This window comes from Rutidosis leptorrhynchoides, chromosome 6 (assembly GCF_046630445.1).
Source record: "Rutidosis leptorrhynchoides isolate AG116_Rl617_1_P2 chromosome 6, CSIRO_AGI_Rlap_v1, whole genome shotgun sequence".
Lineage (NCBI taxonomy): Eukaryota > Viridiplantae > Streptophyta > Magnoliopsida > Asterales > Asteraceae > Rutidosis > Rutidosis leptorrhynchoides.
In genome coordinates this window covers 76,757,784-76,777,300 of record NC_092338.1, presented here as the reverse complement: position 1 = coordinate 76,777,300, position 19,517 = coordinate 76,757,784, and the positions used below count along the sequence as shown (strand labels likewise).

The window sequence follows — 19,517 nt, the reverse complement described above, 5'->3', positions numbered from 1 at the left end:
TCAGCTGCTAGTATTCGGTATGTATCGAATCTATCTATTTACTTCAGAAGGTACGTTATAATATGAAATATTAACAATTGAAATAAATATTTAAATGTAGTCTTAGAGCTATATATGTTTATCATTCCCCTTCTTATATTTAATTTATTTAACTCTTCCATGATAGTGTAATAATGTTCGATGCAACTTTCTGTGCTCGAAATAACGATAAATGAAATCAAATGTCTACAATCATGCATATACTTAACTATATAAATCTTAAAAAAGGATATATGTGAAAAAAATACATAGCTAAGGATACATGCTAGTACAAATCACATTACAAAAATAATATTATGTTGCAACATCCGAATGAATCATAATTTTGCAACAAAAAACCAATCCTTCGCAATCTTCGTTGACGGTACTAGAAGCTTTGAACCAAACTTGATGATGTAAATATGTCTTGTGAAATTGTTGATGCAGGGCACAAGGAATTAAAGTGCGGTGTGGTATATGTTCCTTGAAATAAACTTTTGTAAATCACATGATATGCGGTTTCTGTTAAGTGTAATCCATCCCAGTTCGCGTATGTTTCTGGCTGATCGCAAGTTGTCGATGATGGATCCGCACATGCAACAAGCATATTGTAGTTATAAGGTCCCCCGCCTCCACAACACGCTTTTAGTGCCCCGTTTGTGAACCCTATATATTTCAAGACACTTAAAATCTAACAAAATGCATCGTACTCTATAAGGGGTATAAAGGTTTATTAACATAAAATATTACTCCGTAAAATTTTTAATAAGTGTAATATGGAGTATCACTTTTATCATTGTTCATAAAGAATTTTGATTTCAATTTTATGACGGACAAAGACCATTTTAAGGAAATTGGTATTTTATTTGCCATCACACAGTCATGTTAGCGCTTAATGCCACCTCGTCAAATATGATAACGCGACATCCATACCATCACTTAGTAAAATCTTAGGGATTTATTAAGATACAATGACATGACATGGCTGACTGATGGCAAATATTCCTTATCTAAAAAAGATCATTTACAAGTATAGAATGGAGATCATAGCTATTTATTGAGAATGATAAATATTGATGATACTCCTTATTGAGAATTTTAGTATTTCATGTTATCTTTATGGAATATTAGAGGCCTTATTTAAAACAATCATCTATATATCTACAAAAAGTGACTCCTAGAGTCATAAATATGACTATTAACCCAACTAATTTAATATAGATTACATATATTTAATATATTAAATATAGTTAAATTATTGTAAATAAATTGTATATATTATTTAATATATATTACATATATTAAATACTAAATATATATTAAATAATATATAGATTACATATTATTATATAATATATGAAAGATATTAAATAATATATATTATTTAATATAATAAATTAAATAATATCTTAAATCATAAATAATATATAGATTAAATATTTTATAAATCATAAATAAAAAGTATAACTAATGAGTTATTTATTAAAATGTAAATAAACAAATAAAAAGTATTACTATTATTATTATTATTATTATTATTATTATATATTTTAGTTATATTGTATGATTAATAGTCAAGATTATGATTATTTTTATAAAATTAAAATGTCATAAATTAATTTTCACTTAACTAATGAGCAATAAATATATGAACTTTTCATCTTCTTGCTGAAGTAAATTATTTTTCGGTACCTATAAATTAATTATTGTATGTCATCTACATTTTTTCTTATATATATATATATATATATATATATATATATATATATATATATATATATATATATATATATATATATATAGATACATACATACATATATATAGTGACTCAAGGAGTCATAAATATGACTATAGTTTTGATCATATACATAGCATTGTATATGTATATTTTATTTGCCAAAAGCCAAGAGCAGAGTTATGCGGATTATAATGCAAAGCCATGAAGTATCCGCTGAAAATAAGCATAGCAGCTGTATTTCCGCACTAATCGGGGACTGCGGTTCAATCCGCTGAGTTTTCGCGGAAGGATAAGCAATCTGCGGATCGCGGTTATCTCGAACACGATAAATAGAGAGCTTGGCCTCTCATTTATAGGTTGTTGATTCTCTGCCATTTTTGCCTAAGCCTTTGTAATTTTCACTTGTGATCATGCCCAAGGGATTTTTACACCGCGCAAAGGTGAATTAAGCTAATTAACAATCAAGACCGGTTCGGGGTGGTTAATCACTTGATAGTTAAAGTGAAAGACGATCATCGGGGCCCAAAATAATCATCAAACATTCCATCCTCCATTACATTCTTATTGCACTCAATCCGTAATTAGGTAACATCGCTAATTAAGGATTGATCAATTGGCGCCATCCGTGGGACACGTTTTACGAATTAAACTGAAATTTTTTTTGTTTTATGCCGTTAAAACAATTAATTCGACGGTTTAATTTCAATCGTGTTTTTGTTGTGATGATTTGCAGGTGCATACATCTAAAATCGGCGGCGAATTGCTTGATTGCTTAGAATTATGAGTAATATTGGAAATAATAGTGATGTAGTGGTCGCTGTGCGAGCGAATGCCCAAAAAAGAGGAAAAAAGCGAAAGTCCGCTAAAATGTATCATAATTGGCAATTTGCGCCAATTAGTTTCCCGAAAATGCAGAGCGTTGATTTCTCTGAAATGCTGATAATGGTATCGTGCAAAATCGCGGAAGCTGATATCACAGTCATGAAAGTCCATGTCGACAACGGCAGTAGCTTTGATATTATTTACGAACAATGCTTCGCTCAATTGCCAGAAAGTATTAAAACAAACCTGCAAACAACCGCAGTTTCACTAACCGATTTTGCAGGAGAATCTTCATTGCCTATAAGTATTTTGTCATTAAACATCGAGTTAGCTGATGTTAATGATGACGCTTTGGTGCGACAAGCGCGATTAGATTTTTATGTTATGCGAGCCTCTTCTCGCTATAACATGCTGCTGGGAAGAACCACTATAAGTAAATTTGGAATTGTCCCGTCTACAATTCATGGCATGATTAAGTTTCCAACATATAAGGGAGTTGCCACAATATGTTCAATGAGCATTATGCCTATTTGTGCGGCTGTTAACGTAAAAACCACAGGGCAAGAACCTGTTGATGGTGCGGATGCTATGGAAATAATTAATCCCGCATATCCAGAACAGAAAATCAAAGTAGGACGCAATGTTAGTGCGGATACTAGAAAAGAAATTGTGCAATTACTTGTCCAGTATATGGATGTTTTTGCCTGGTGCGAAAACGATATGACTGGTGTTCCGAGTCATATTATGGAACACAGGCTTAATGTGAATCCAGCTCTAAAACCCGTAGTGCAAAAGCGAAGGGGTATGGCCCCAGATCGCGTAAAATGGTTGTGTGAAGAAGTAACAAAATTGGTAAGAGCCGAAATTTTGCGCGAACTCCAATACCAATCATGGATTGCGAATCCAGTATTGGTGAAAAGACCTGATGGTTCTTTGAGAATGTGTATTAATTACAAAGATTTGAATAAAGCGTGCCCCAAGGATAACTATCCGCTTCCAGAAATTGATCTGAAAGTGGAATATTTACATGCTTTTCCATATAAATGTTTTTTGGACGTGGCAAGAGGATATCATCAGATTCCTATGGCGCAAGAAGACGTAGATAAAACCGCATTTCATACGGGCAAAGGCATATATTGCTATATCATGATGCCTTTCGGTTTAATCAATGCGGGCGCGACATATCAACGGTTGATTGATACCACGTTTGATAAATAAATAGGGCGTAATCTTGAAGCTTATGTAGATGATTTAGTCATCAAAAGCATGACGCAAGAGCGAATCATTGAAGATATGCAAGAAACATTTGACAGATTGCGAAAAATAAACATGAAGCTTAATCCGCTAAAATGTAGTTTTGGCAAAACGGAAGGGAAATTTTTGGGATATCTTGTTACAGAACAAGGTATTCAAGCTAATCTAAAAAAGATCGAGGCTATAGAAAATATGACCGCGCCGAAAACGGTCAAAGAAGTGCAAAGTTTGACTGGAAAGCTAGCCGCATTAACGCGCTTCTTGTCTAATGCCGCGGAAAGGCAGTTGCCATTTTTCAAAACCTTAAAAGGTTGCTTGAAGCAAAAGAATTTTGCTTGGTCCAGCGAAGCAGAATCTGCGTTTCAAGAGATGAAAAAGTTGTTAAAAACTTTGCCTACACTAACAGCGCCGGTTCATGGCGAAACTCTTTATCTTTATATTTCAGTAGCAAACGAAGCTTTTGGCTCAGTTTTAATCGCGGAAAGGAACAAAATACAAAAGCTAGTGTATTTTGTTAGTAAAGTTCTTACGGGGAGTGAAATAAACTATGCGCCGATTGAAAAGTTTGTGTAAGCGCTCATTTTAACAACGCGAAGGCTACGGAGATATTTTCAAGGGCATCCCGTGCATGTATTAACTAATCTACCAATCAGGAAAGTCTTAACAAAGCCAGAGATATCTGGTAGACTCGCATTATGGTCGGTAGAATTAGGTGCTTATCAAATATCTTACCTTCCGCACATCGCGGAAAAAGGACAAGTTATGGCGGATTATCTCGCTGAACTGTCTGGAGAGTTGGAGGTGATTAACGAGCGAACCGCACTAAAATTTGAACACGGTGAAACTTGGGATTTATTTACTGATGGTGCTTCGTGTGCAGAAGGTGCAGGTGCGGGTTTAGTTTTAGCAAGTTCAAGCGGTGAAGAGCATACTTATGCTCTGCGGTTTAATTTTGACGTAACAAACAATGAGGCAGAGTATGAGGCATTGCTTGCAGGTTTAAATATTGCGCAAAAAATGAATATTGTTAAGTTGCGTGCATTTACGGATTCGCTGCTAGTAGCGAATCAGTTTAATGGATCTTTTGACGCGCATGATCCCTCTATGCAGAAATATTTGCAGTTGTTGAAAGAAATGGTAGTGCGATTTGAGCATTTCGAACTTGCGCAAGTGCCAAGAAGCCAAAACAAAAAGGTGGATGCGTTGAGCAAATTGGCTGCTTTAACGTTCTCGTACTTTCAAAAACAAGTATGGGTTGAGGAATTACCAAGTAAATCAATAGATAGTGACTTAATGGTTGCATCTGTTACAGAAGAACAACAAAATTGGATGGACTCAATTCTACAATATATCCGCAGTGATATTATGCCAGATGATGGTCGCGAAGCCCGTTTAGTAAGAGAGCGAGCACCGATGTATATCATCCAAGATGATATCTTATATCGCAAATCATATTGCGGGCCAATGATACGTTGTGTCGGCCCAATCGAGGCAGAAATGATTATAGAAGAAGTGCATAATGGTACTTGTGCACTGCATTCAGGCTACAAAACTATCGCAGCAAAAATTATGCGAATGGGATACTTTTGGCCATCCCTATACCGCGATGTAGCAAAAATTTTTAAACGCTGTAAAAGTTGCCAAAGGCATGCTCCGCAGAATCGAATGCCGCGGCATGATATGATTCCTGTTAATTCACCATGGCCGTTTAATAAATGGGCTATTGACATTATAGGGCCATTTCCTGCAGGCCCTGGAAATGTTAAATTCCTGATTGTCGCGATTGATTACTTTACCAAATGAGTTGAAGCTAAGGCGGTTCGCACTATTACTGGTGTGCAAGTGCGAAATTTTGTATGGGAATACATTGTTTGCCGATTTGGCATTCCGCGAGAATTGGTTAGCGATAATGGTGCTCAAATAGCGAAAGATCCTTTTAAGACATGGTGCACTGATTTAAATATTATACAAAAATTTACATCAGTGGCGCACCCACAGGCTAACGGTTTATGCGAAGTAACCAATCGTGACATAGTAAGCGGTATTAAAAAGAGATTATGTGAAAAGAGAACAGGTTGGGTAGATGAATTACCCAATGTGTTATGGGCACATCGCACAACATTTAAGAAAAACACAGGTGAAACACCTTTTAGCTTGGTGTATGGTTCTGAGGCAGTCATTCCTGCGGAAATTCTGGTACCAACGCATAGAATAGTTAACTTTGAAGAAGAAGCAAATGATGCTGTGTTGAGCGAAAACCTGAATTTCATTGAGGAGCGGCGATTAATGGCTGCTATTAGAGAAGCGAATAATAAGCAGCAAATTGCTAAGTATTATAACAAAAGAGTGCGTGCTTTGTTTTTCGCTATAGGCGAATGGGTGTTGCGAAACAATGAAGCAAGCAGAGCAGAAAAGCTTGGCAAGTTGGGTCCTAATTGGGAAGGCCCTTATCAAATTGTGGCAATTAATGCCGCAGGTTCATATAAGCTCGCAGATATGGAAGGGCGTGTTTTACCTAATGCGTGGCATGCTGTTTTGTTAAAGCGATATTACGCGTAGTTTTGCGAAAAATATCAAAGATATATGTACAAAGTGCGACATTGGATTCAAGGCATATGGCTGACATGCTTATTAGGTGTTTTTGTTTTTTATTTTTTTTGCAAGTCTTGATCACGATTGTAGGAATTTTAAAAATAAGCACTTGTAAAAATACGCGAAAAGCTTATTTGTGAAATATGAATAGTTATAAAGATTGTTTCATAATGATTATAGTATTTCGCAGTGTTTAAATAGCAAAGTGATGAAATTTCCCACTTTTGCATGCGAATTATTGCGAAAGGAATTTTATATCCTAAGTATTTGATTTTGCCAATGCTTAAATGCTTCGCAATGCTAATTAATTGCCTAAGGATCGTTTCGGCGGACTTAGAAGATTCATAACGTATAAGCATATATGCATACAGATTGTTTCGCAAAAGTACGCATTTATTATGTGCACAATAATATATGTTGAAAATTGCAAAGGACAAGTTTGTGTTATGAATGTTGATAATGGAAGCGCTATAAAAATGGAAATACTTGCAAAAATATGAAAAAGCGAAATTTTATTAATAAGGTCGCAGAAGCAGCTGCGTGCTGTTATACAAAGTGAGTACTAATCCTTGGTTAAGTCAAGCTTGATGATGTCATCTGCAGTGACATCTTCTTGCTCACTTATTGCGGTTATTTTGGGGAGGAGAATTTCGGCTATGCCCTGTTGAGCAACCGCGTATGCTGATTTCGCCTCTTCCAGTGAGCAAAGGCGATCAGCTAATGCAGATGGTAGCGGGTCTGGAAGTGGGCAGCGAATAGCAATCTCATCCATAAATTCAACCCTCTCGCATAGCCTTAACGCGGCGGCAAATGTTGAAAATTTTACAGAAACAGGCTTGGAATTGAGAATCTTTCTAGCCAGTTCAGGAAAATGTTGGCAGACCTTGGTGAACTCAAGTTCCGCAGAGGCTTTAGAAGCAAGAGCGTTGTCTCGCTCTGTCGTTAGTTTTGTCACATTCTCTGACAGTGCTTTAATGGTGTCCTGCAGTTGGTTTTCTTTCTCAGTCGCAGCAGCAACCTGTTGTTTCAAGTCATCAACGGTGGTTTTTGCTGCGGTTAGCTCATGGGAGAGATTAGCACAACGTTTTTCGCTGTCTTCAGCTTTGATCTTCTCAGCATTGTACTTTAGTTGTTCAGCTTCAAGAACATTGAAAAATCGTTCTTGACGGCATATAACATCATATGCTGAATTGAAGCACATGTAGAAATTTTGAACAAAACTATTATGCGCGTCCAGCGCAGAGAGTTTAGAGAACTCGCGGCGAAGCTCGCCGGGGATTGCTAACTTCATCTGTTGGCGCTGATCCAGAGCAGCAGCAGCTGAAGCATAAGTGTATCCTGCCAAACCGTCAATCCGCACTCCATAAGAGTCAGGTGGAGTGCGGAACAATTCAGTAATTTGATTAAGAGTGTTCGGGCTTGCAAAGATAGGATCCCCAGAAGAATCACCTGCAAAATAACATCGTTGGTTAGTCGGCGAAATAAAAATAATGTATATTTTACAGATGCAATAACAATCCGCAATATACCAATTTGCTGGTCCCCTTCGTGTTCCGATATAAATGGATTATCGTGAGGGGGGTCTCCTGTTGTTTATGTTTTTTGCTTTGTGAAGACGGCGGCGTTTGTAACGGCCGCTTGGTAGAGCTCGGCTTTGTATAGGGAGATTTGGAGGTTAAATCGACGATTGGAATGGGTTGCTTTTCTTTTGATGATGACGATTTAGCTTCCGGGCTTGTTAATAGTTTGGTGATCAGGGTTTTTGGATCAGCCTTCCTATCTAACTCGTTAATCTTCATTTAAAATTAAATAAGAGCTACAAGTAATGACTAAAATGATAAAGATTGACTGACGAATTGAGAATTTTTCTGATATTTTGGAAAAATGAGTAGTGAATTTGTGATTTCAGATCACAATATATATAGGCGACGGGGTTAATTATGTTAATTATCTATTGAGATAATTCAAACGGTAACATTGACTGTTATAACGGTAACAAAGATAACGCGAAATATGTTTCAATGCGGATAGTGGTCAGGTTAACGGCGAATTCATGGAGTTTATCATGATATATTTGCTTCGCGAAAGTGTATCATAATAAACTGGGGGGACTTGATCATATACATAGCATTGTATATGTATATTTTATTTGCCAAAAGCCAAGAGCAGAGTTATGCGGATTATAATGCAAATCCATGAAGTATCCGCTGAAAATAAGCATAGCAGCTGTATTTTCGCACTAATCGGGGACTGCGGTTCAATCCGCTGAGTTTTCGCGGAAGGATAAGCAATCCGCGGATCGCGGTTATCTCGAACACTATAAATAGAGAGCTTGGCCTCTCATTTATAGGTTGTTGATTCTCTGCCATTTTTGCCTAAGCCTTTGTAATTTCCACTTGTGATCTTGCCCAAGGGATTTTTACACCGCGCAAAGGTGAATTAAGCTAATTAACAATCAAGACCGGGTCGGGGTGGTTGATCACTTGATAGTTAAAGTGAAAGACGATCATCGGGGCCCAAAATAATCATCAAACATTCCATCCTCCATTACATTCTTATTGCACTCAATCTGTAATTAAGTAACATCGCTAATTAAGGATTGATCAAGTTTAATATAGATTACATATATTAACTATTATCAAATTATTGTGAATAGATCGTATATATTATTTAATATAGATTACATATATTAAATTATAAATATATTAAATAATACATAGATTGCATATTATTTTATAATATATGAAATATATTAAATAATAAATATTATTTGATATATTAAATTAAATAATATATTAAATCATAAATATTATATAGATTACATATCTTAAATAAATCAAAAATAAAAAGTATAACTATTGAGTTATTGATTAAATCGTAAATAAATAAATAAAAAGTATAATAATAATAATAATAATAATAATAATAATAATAATAATAATAATAATAATAATAATAATAATAATTATTATTATTATTATTATTATTATTATTATTATTATTATTATTATTATTATTATTATTATTATTATTATTATTATTATTATTATTATTATTATTATTATTATACATTTTAGTTATATTGTATGATTAATAGTCTAGATTATGATTATTTTTATAAAATTAAAAAGTCATAAATTAATTTTCACTTAATTAATGAGTAATAAATATATGAACCTTTCATTTTCTTGCCGAAGTATGTTATTTTTTTGTACCTATATAAATATGTATGTCATCTCTATTTTTTCATATTAATCATACGATTAGAGAAACACACCATATAATTAAAAGATGGTTAAAATGGTTTTATTTGGTCAAGTTTTGATTATCTACATGACAATGTATATTGAATTTCTTAAATATCATGTATCTTCTATTGCTTTGGTGTGTCTATATGTATGATGGGGATTTTATATCGTCTCCTTTTTTATTTATCTCACGATTTTATTACTTTTAATGTGAACATATATTATGATTATTATATTATATATCTGTATTTGTATATTCAAGTTATGTATCATGATGTTTTTTATAACTTCATCTTCACATAGATTATAGATAGTATAAATATATCCAAAAATAATATATATATATATATATATATATATATATATATATATATATATATATATATATATATATATATATATATATATATATATATATATATATATATTAAACAAACATCGATTTAAAAAAATGTAAAGTGTGGACAAGCCAAGAAGAAACGTGGTTGGCTCTATGTTGGATCGATTATATTCGTCATAAGATTCTCTTTTTAATGTTAATATTATTATTATTATTATTATATTGTATATATTTGTATTTGTATATTCAAGTTATATTTAATTTCTTATATATCATATATCTTATTAGATGATTTGTTTATTTTTTTTACATGTATCATGTGATTTCTTATCTTTTTTTTTTTTTTTGGTTTCGCCTCGCAATTTTATTATTTTTAATGTTAGCATTATGATTATCTTTAATATTAATAGTATTAAAAGTCTAATGATATGGAATTAGTAGGTTCATTTTATTGTTTGTGTTGCATTAAAAATTTATTGTGATGGACTACATAAAAGAAACAAAATAATGGATTTTATTTGCTGATAAAATAATCATACCATCAATTTGTAGCATCTTATTCAATTAATCATCACTAATATTGAACTATGAAAATCTATTTGGTTAAGATCGATCTATTTTACCTTAGTAAAACCGTCACTCTTGAATGTTAATATTAATTACGATGTATTAGTTGTAAGATCATTTAGCTTCAAATTTATTTACTTCAAAAAATTATTAATACATTGTTATATAATTATGTATGTTTTCTTGATTTTTAGTATCCTTTTATTAAATGAGAAACTTATTTTACATTTACATACAATAATTAAGATAGTGATGAAGTATTTCGGTTATTACTTCTAAATTAATGAAAATTATATTTATTAAATTAATAAAATTAATATTATATTAAATAATATATTAAATTTAAACAATATATTAAATCGTAAATAATATATACATTAAACATATTAAATAAGTCGTACATAAAAAGTATAACTAATTTATTATTGATTAAATCGTAAATAAATAAATAAAAAGTAGTATCAAACCAAACTGATTGTGATAACAATTTTTATAGTATGCAAGTATATAATGTATTTTGACATCAATTATTAACTCATTTGACCCATTTTAGTAAACTTTTGTTTATATATAGTTTTATCATACGTTAGTACATATGACTCGAATGTACAAATTTTCATAGCGGCAAATGAAACATATGCATAAAACTCTATTTGGACACTTGCATAATAGGACCAACATCAAGTGACATTCACGTTTAATATGTTTTCAACCAACTCCCGCGATTGCTCTAACCATTCAGAACACGAATTTTATTATAGAAAAATTTGTGCAAGTCGTGCAACGCACGGGCATTGCCTTCTAGTATCATACTTTATAGCCCGGTTTAATTTATGACTGTGGTCTTAATTAAGAGTGATAAGTACCGTATTTTAGTGGATAATGATAAAATTGCATGGCGGCATTGTAGTAATCAGCGTAAATGATATTAACATTCGGATGAAGCTCTCGGATATGATGTAATTCAGTTTGGAGCAACTCATTGTGGTATTCTGCAAATTTGTTTAACTCGACCAAGCAACCTGTTGTATTATCGTATTTTACTTTATCAGAACCATGGTAAATTGTTAAGTAAGTCGTCGAACATCCAATAGGTAAGTTTCCAGGAACAACAAGCGTTTGTGCCCCGAGCTCAATCAACTCCTACATTATCAATTTAGATTGGTTTGTATCAATCATTAAATAAATTGAGACAGATTTGGAACATGTGCGAAGTGTACAATCGAACATAGCTCAAAAAATTTATAGGGACCAAAATTTCAAAGACCTGTATAACTCTTTTTTTTTAGTTTATTTACATATATCGTTGCCGAATATATATGGTTGCGAAATATCATTACGACAAGGCTGTAATGAAACTTTTAATTAACGAGTACTCATTTGTAAGTACTCATTTTTATGTATCGAACATGACTCCTAAATTATCAATTATCAATTATCAATACGGCCATGGCATTAAATAATTTACGTTTTATAGTTGCATATATTCGATTGATTATATATACTTACATTGATAGCCGAGATAATGGTGTTAATGACAAGAGGAACATACGATATGAGCTCATCATATGGTTTTCCGGCAATTATTGGATGATTATAATCGTTACCTCCAATCTCCCCCATAAGAATTAAGGAACTTCCAAGTAAATTCTTGCAATCTGAATATAAGATCAGGTAATCAGACAATATTAATATTAATTTAATATTAAGAAATAAAAAGAATTGTGTTTATTGTCAGTTTAACGATAACAAAGTTACTCGCGTGATCCACGTGATTCACTTTTTTATTGCAATATGTTTATATTTAATTAAAATAATTATAACCAATTATTAAGGTTGGATGATTAATTAATTAATGTGATAATTTGATCCTGATCTCTCTTTAAATTATAATACTCCGTAAAATATTACTGTATAATATTTAAAAATAAAAAATAATTAGTGGTGTCATTAGGGAGTAGGTGGAGGCCGGTTGCACAAATGAACAGCTGTTAAGGTTATGTTTGATGTTTATATGTATTTTTTAAATTATCTTTTTGGATTAATATGAGTATCTGATCTGATATCTGATATGCTTTTAAATCGACTACTTTCAAGATGATCACTCTATTTATGTATCCGATATTTTTTTAGTTACGCAAATCTAAATGACACTTGGCTTGATCATGTATTTTTGAAAAAATAAGTGTAAGTTCAAATTCTGAAAAAAAATTCTTGAATGTTGTGTCTCTGATATATTTCTCTCGGTGCAAATCAAGCGATTAACCTAAAGCATTCCAGATACGCTTTGCGCGATGAATGCGAGGAGTTTCTTTCTAACGAGTGTGTTGGTGGCAAATGAGAGGATTTGATGCCAAATTTGTCGTTCTAAAAAAATCACAAGAGCAGCTTGCAAATTGTGAATGCATTTTTGCAATTTTTTTTGGAGCAAATTGTTTTCATTAGCCCATATTATAGACACATGTTATTGTTCATATTATTTAGCTCATGTATTGTATGTGTTGGGCAGTGGCGGAACATTGTGGAGATTGGGCGGGGTACCCGCTTCAGCTGAATTTTTTTTAAAATAAAATTTACACTAAAAAAATAAAAAATTTACTAAAAATAACGTTTTTTTAGTGTTCGACCCAGCTGTTATTGGAAAATTTATTAAAATTTTAAACCCGTCTCATCTGTGGTCGGGTTCAAGTTCCGTCACTGGTGTTGGGTTTAGTTTAGCCATTTGTGCTTGTTAGGGTATTTGCCTATTTATAGGCACATGTTATATACGATGTACTTATTCAGAATAATACAATATTCAGTTTAACATGTTATCAAACCTAATACTTTAGAGTTTTTTTTTTCTCTCTTCTTCCTTCCTGTCGATCTGTTTGTAATCGATGGATCACATTATCAAACTTTCGCTGCCTTCTTTCTATCTTCTACTTCAAAATCATTATTCTACTCCTCATCCTTCACGTGTTCGTTTTTAATCTATTATTACTCATCATACTAGCTAATTCCAAAAGTCAAAGTATTGTTGCATACATGTTTTGATTCTATTACGTTTTCAGGATTGTGTGACATTTACTTAGTGATCAATAAATAAATCAATTGATTGATTACTATACAATATTAATATTATATTCCAAGATCAAATCGCCTAATCATTCAATCATTATTTATTTTATTTCTATTTATTTTTTGTGTGACTCAACATCCAAGCATCGAATTTAACACCTACAATAAATGGTGATGATATTTCCAACAATGTATTTGATAAATTCACTCGCTTTATGCATTGATAGATTGTACAGTACAATCTATTAATGCATAAAATGAGTGGATTTATCAAATACATTATTGAAGATATCACTATCCTACAATAAACCAACGTCACTTGTATTTATTTGAAGCCAACAAAAAAAATGGCTAACAAATATGATACAAGTACCATTCGGTCACTAGCATATAATCTCCAATTTGAGGCCCAACTATTAAATATCATACAATCTCAACAGGGAATGATAACTCACCAACAGCAGACCAAACAACAAGCCCAACAACAGACTCAATGCTTTTACACGGCCCATCCCGCTTCTTTTGGTCATTTACGGTCAATCCATTGACGCAAACTCAGGATTACGGTGCTGCCGGGTGGTACATAGACACATGTGTTTCTTCACATCTTACCTCGTGTATTAATAAGCTTAGTACTATTTTTAATCATTGCAAATATTCATCTGTAGTCTTTGGTAACAGGAACACCATTCCCTCCACTAACACCGGCCATAGCTTGTTGTCCAATGTCCAACGACCGTTACATTTAAATAATCTACTTGTAACCCTTAATATCGTTCAAAACCTCGTATATGTTCATCAATTTGCCCGTGATAATCTAGTTCGGTTAAATTTGATCATTTTGATTTTTCTGTGAATGATTATCTGACACATCGTCTGCTTCTTCGATGTGATAGCACCGGGAATCTTTACCCACTTACATCATCCACCTCTCACTCTTCTCAACAGGCTCTTCTCACATGTCCGTTTACATGACATCAGCGTATCGGACATCCCGGACATGATGTTGAAGACTCATTTCTAATAAAGATGTTATTGGTAATAAATCTTCGTCCCCAGTTCTTTGTTATGTCTGTCAGCTTGGCAAACACGTGCGACTCCATTTTTCTGTTTCTAGCTCTAATGTTAATGCTATATTTGATATTATCCATTCGGATTTATGGACATGTCCTATTTCTAGTCTCAAGGTTTAAAATATTATACTATATTTCTTGATCATTTTTCGCATTATTTATGGGTTTTTTCGTTACGCAATAAATCTAACGCACTTACCACAATAATAAAATTTCGTACATTTGTTCGCACTCAATTTAACAATCTAATTCGCACCCTACTCTTTCAAGCTCATCTCCCGCACATTTACTAAGTGGAAGCTCTCCACACGACAACCTACCTACTTCTCTATTCCGTAATCAATCATGATATCCCGCACTCCCGTTTTTACAAACAAAAACCTAACTACATCACTCTCCGAGCCTTCGGTTGCCTCTGCTACCCTCACCTTCCCACTACACACGAACTTGCTGCTCGCTCCACTCCATGTATTTTTCTTAGGTACCCCTCCAATTATCGGGTTTAGCGATGTTTGGATCTTACAACCAATAAAAATCATCCTCTCTTGACATGTCACCTTCAATGAGACTGCTTCCCTTCAGTTCCATGACATCCAATCAACCACCGTCATGTGACTTTCGGTACCCTCATCCTAATCTTTTTCCCCGAATATTTCAACTACCACCGGAGACACATCCTCATCCTACTAAGGCGACCGACACCACACCTCCGCTTCGTCTTATTTCGGATCCACAACCTCCTCCTATCGAGGATACCGACCCCACACCTCTCCTATTCCCGAGCCACAACCTCTACTTACTTCGGCTACTAACCCCACATCTCCTCATATTGCGGAGCCACAACCTCCTCCTACCGAGGCTACATCCGCCTCTACTTCTCTCTCCACTCACCCCATGATCACCCGCACCCGCCTTGGTACCACAACCCCGGTTCAACGTCTCAACCTTCACACAACTGCCATATCTCCCATTCCCCGCACTTACCCTAAAGCTCTTCACGATCCTTGTAGTGACTCGAACTTTTCCATGTTTATATATATTAATTGAGATTGATATTTACATGACTAAATGTTTCCAACGTGTTAAGCAATCAAACTTGTTAAGACTTGATTAATTGAAATAGGTTTCATATAGACAATTGACCACCCAAGTTGACCGGTGATTCACGAACGCTAAAACTTGTAAAAACTATATGATGACATATATATGATTATATATATAATTAACATGATATTATGATAAGTAAGTATCTCATTAGGTATTTTAACAATGGGTTATATACATAAAATTGTGTTTATTGAATTAAGAAACTCGAAACGATATATATAACGATTATCGTTATAACAACGTCTTACTAATTACATATGAATCATATTAAGATATTGTTACACTATGTTTAATCATGATAAATGATAAGTAAACATGTCATTATGTATATTAACAATGAACTACATATGTAAAAACAAGACTACTAACTTAAGGATTTCGAAACGAGAAATATATGTAACGATTATCGTTGTAACGACATTTAAATGTATATATATATCTAATGATACCGCAGCCCGCATGCGCATGTAACATACACACGGGCATGCGCTATGGTGCGTATGCGGGGTGCTCTCATGCGTCATGCGGCATGCGGATCCGTATCTGGTCCCTTTACGGCGGTTGCTTAGCTAACAAGCAAATATCTTTTCCATAATTATATCCGTGATTCGGGGGAGATGGTTATGGAAACGATTATCACTATCCTATGACGGTTCTAGAATTAGGGTTTGCCTATAAATACAAACCCTAATCGTCGTTAGCAACATACCACGTTACGTAGCCATCTTCTACCACACATCCTACGTAACTTACATCCTCTATCATCTTCTAAAGGTTAACAGGTTAGTCCTTTATTAACTGGTACCTACAACCTTGCTTGGGGCCTTCTGATCGATGGACGTCATCGAAGGTGGACTTAATCACTTGGCCACCCCGCCGACATCATCATGTCGGCCAGGGTTATTCACGGTAGCCGGACCGGAGAGCCACGTTCTAAGATCCTTAAACCCCTCCTTTACGTTGAGCAAGCATGTTAAGACCCCTCGGTTAAAACATGCATGATCAAGTGGTGCTTTCATTGAGATTCGAATTAATTCAAAACTGTTTAATTGTTCTTTCTTTTTAGGTTTTGAATTATGATTCGTTATTTACAGAATTTTTTGAATTTTTTCTTTTTAACAGTATCATGACTTCCGAGGAATCATCGGAGCATACTCAAACAGCAATTCAACACGCACCGTCTGGTAGTCAGCAAACGCCAGTTTTGACTACGGAGGCGGCTGCTCAAGCAGGGTACACAATGCACCCCCCACCTGTATCCGGCGAACCCTTTCAGCGGTTTAAGCCGATATATCCGGATGGGGTTACACCGCCAAGAGCAAACTCACCAGTCACAACCACGCGGTTGGATTTTTCATCGGTGGATCCAAGGGTTAACCCGATAAACGCTGGTGGCGAAACCATGGGACCACATGTAGTTTGCTGCGGCCAGGTACCTATTTACAGTACCACTGTTTCGATACCTCTGCAGACGCAGACTATTCAGCAAAACTCGTCGTTTACACCCCTGCAACCTTGGCAACCACCGCGCCCAGTTTCTCAATTCTTAACCCCTGCGGATGCGCAGGCGTTACTTAACAGCTGGGGATTTGGTGTCATTCCAGACGCAAACTCTCATTGGGCGCCAATAACAGCGCAACAACAAAGCACAGCGCAAACGGTTGGGCTCTTGAGTGTGTATCCTCAGTTTTCGCAGGCATCTGCGCCACAGGTCTCGCTCCCCTTACAACCTGTGTATTCGGCATCCTCAAGTAATCCCTCTTTTCCAACACCGCAGCCGTGGGTATATCCGCAGATGCAGGGTCAACCTTGGCAAAATATTCAGGGGCAGGCTAATCTTGCAGGGCAATTTATGCAGGCCGCACCCCCTGACATGGTTCACTTATTTTCGCAGCCTGACTTCGTTCAGGACATGATGCGGCGTTTCTTTGCGGGTTTAAAATGGGATCCTGTTAAACCACCTTTCGAGCTACCGACTACTTTTGACAAATTTCCTCCGCACATAACTGCATATCCGTTTCCAGCAGCACCAAAGATACCTGGTACGCTAGGTACTTACAATGGTTTGTCCGATCCGGATGACTTTTTACAGCGCTTTGAGGGTGCAATGCGCACTCAAGGTTGGGTGGATCCGGTTGCGTGCCAAATATTTCCAATGACCTTGCAGGGCATTGCTCGCGAATGGTTCAATAAACTCCCGGCGGGCAGTATTGCCGGATTCATGGATCTGAGAACAAAGTTTTTATTGCAGTATCAGAATCAAAGACCACGCAAGCGCACTCACATTGAATGCCATGATATTACGCAGAAATCCAAGGAATCTTTGGGAGAGTATCTCACAAGGTATACTAATGAATGTTTGCGCATTCCAGATCTCAAGCCAGAACAACAGATATCAGGACTCATACATGGCATCAATTCAGAACGGCACCCAACGCTAGTCAAGCGTTTGCGTCATACGGTGCCAACAACTTACGCTGAGGCGCTTAAAGAATGTCACGATTATATGCGGAGTGGCGAAGATAACGATGTTCCCACAAGCAGCTCGCGAAATGAAAAAAAGGATGATGATGACCGCTCACGAGATCAAAACCGCGGAAATAATTCTCGCGGGCGTTACCATAGTGGCGGTCCTATCAGAAGTGAAAAGGGGAGATCTAATGGCAATTATCGAAGCAATAATCAGCGCGGCATCAACAATCAGAACTATGCGCTTCTTAAAAGCTTATCCAAAACGCCCAAATAAATTTTGGCGACGGAGCCAGTATGCGCGACCTTCGCGGTTCCAACTCCGCTTACAGAATTTGGTAAGCGGGATAAGACAAAGTATTGTGAATTTCACGATGATTACGGGCACGATACGAATAGGTGTAAAAACTTGATGGAACGGGTACTGGAGGCGCTCCGTGCGGGTAAGTTGGATCACCTCAAACCGCCAAAGAAAGATAAAGGGAAAGCCGCAGAAGAAGGGTCAAAAACTAAAACCTTCGCGTGGCAGAAAGTGGATAAGACCAAGAATGCTGATTTAACCATTAACATGGTTGACGCAGAGAAATTAGGTCAGCGAAGAAAGTATAACGATCATCAGGATTGGGAACTTCTTCCAATCACTTTCCCTCCTGTGATGTCAATTGACAGGGTGAATGAACCTATCATTATCAAGTGCCGCATTCCTTCTTGCGGGGTGCAGGTCAAGCGCATGCATGTCGACACTGGGAGCGGCGTTGACATTATGTACGAGCATTGCTATCAATTTCTTCCCGAACACGTGAAGGCGCAGCTACGTCCGTCTGATATCACGCTGTCTGGTTTTTCCGGAGAAAGCTCATGGCCCGTGGGACGGATAGAGTTAGTAATAGAGCTCGAAGATGACAAGAATCCGCAGTTAATAAGGAACGAATTAGTTGACTTTTATGTGGTTCGCTCGACTTCGCGATTTAATGCGCTACTGGGAAGAAATTTCATACGGCGTTTTAACATCATACCTTCGGTAGTGCACGGTTTGATTAAGTTTCCTACTAAGGGAGGAGTTGCCACAATGGCGTCACATCAAACGATTGAGATATGTGCGTCAGTTGTGCAAATTAACATCCCTAGCGTCGGGGAGCAGATTGCAAGCAGTGCGGTCATTGCTAATCGCTTGCATCCAGATAAGCGTATAAAAATCGGCGCAGGTTTATCAGCTGAAACCAAGGCT

General features: G+C 35.6%; 1 protein-coding gene across 1 annotated transcript in view; it reads right to left on the bottom strand.

Annotated features, from left to right (window-relative positions):
* Positions 1-406: 406 nt before the first annotated feature.
* The window catches only part of LOC139853781 (GDSL esterase/lipase At1g28570-like), a 32,204-nt gene continuing 13,093 nt past the window's right edge, over positions 407-19,517 (bottom strand). Inside the window, exons 3-5 of the mRNA XM_071843139.1 lie at positions 12,090-12,238; positions 11,447-11,723; positions 407-684 (exon numbers count right to left, since the gene is read on the bottom strand). Of these exons, the coding sequence (XP_071699240.1) occupies positions 407-684; positions 11,447-11,723; positions 12,090-12,238 (704 nt within the window). The remainder of the gene's footprint in view (positions 685-11,446; positions 11,724-12,089; positions 12,239-19,517) is intronic.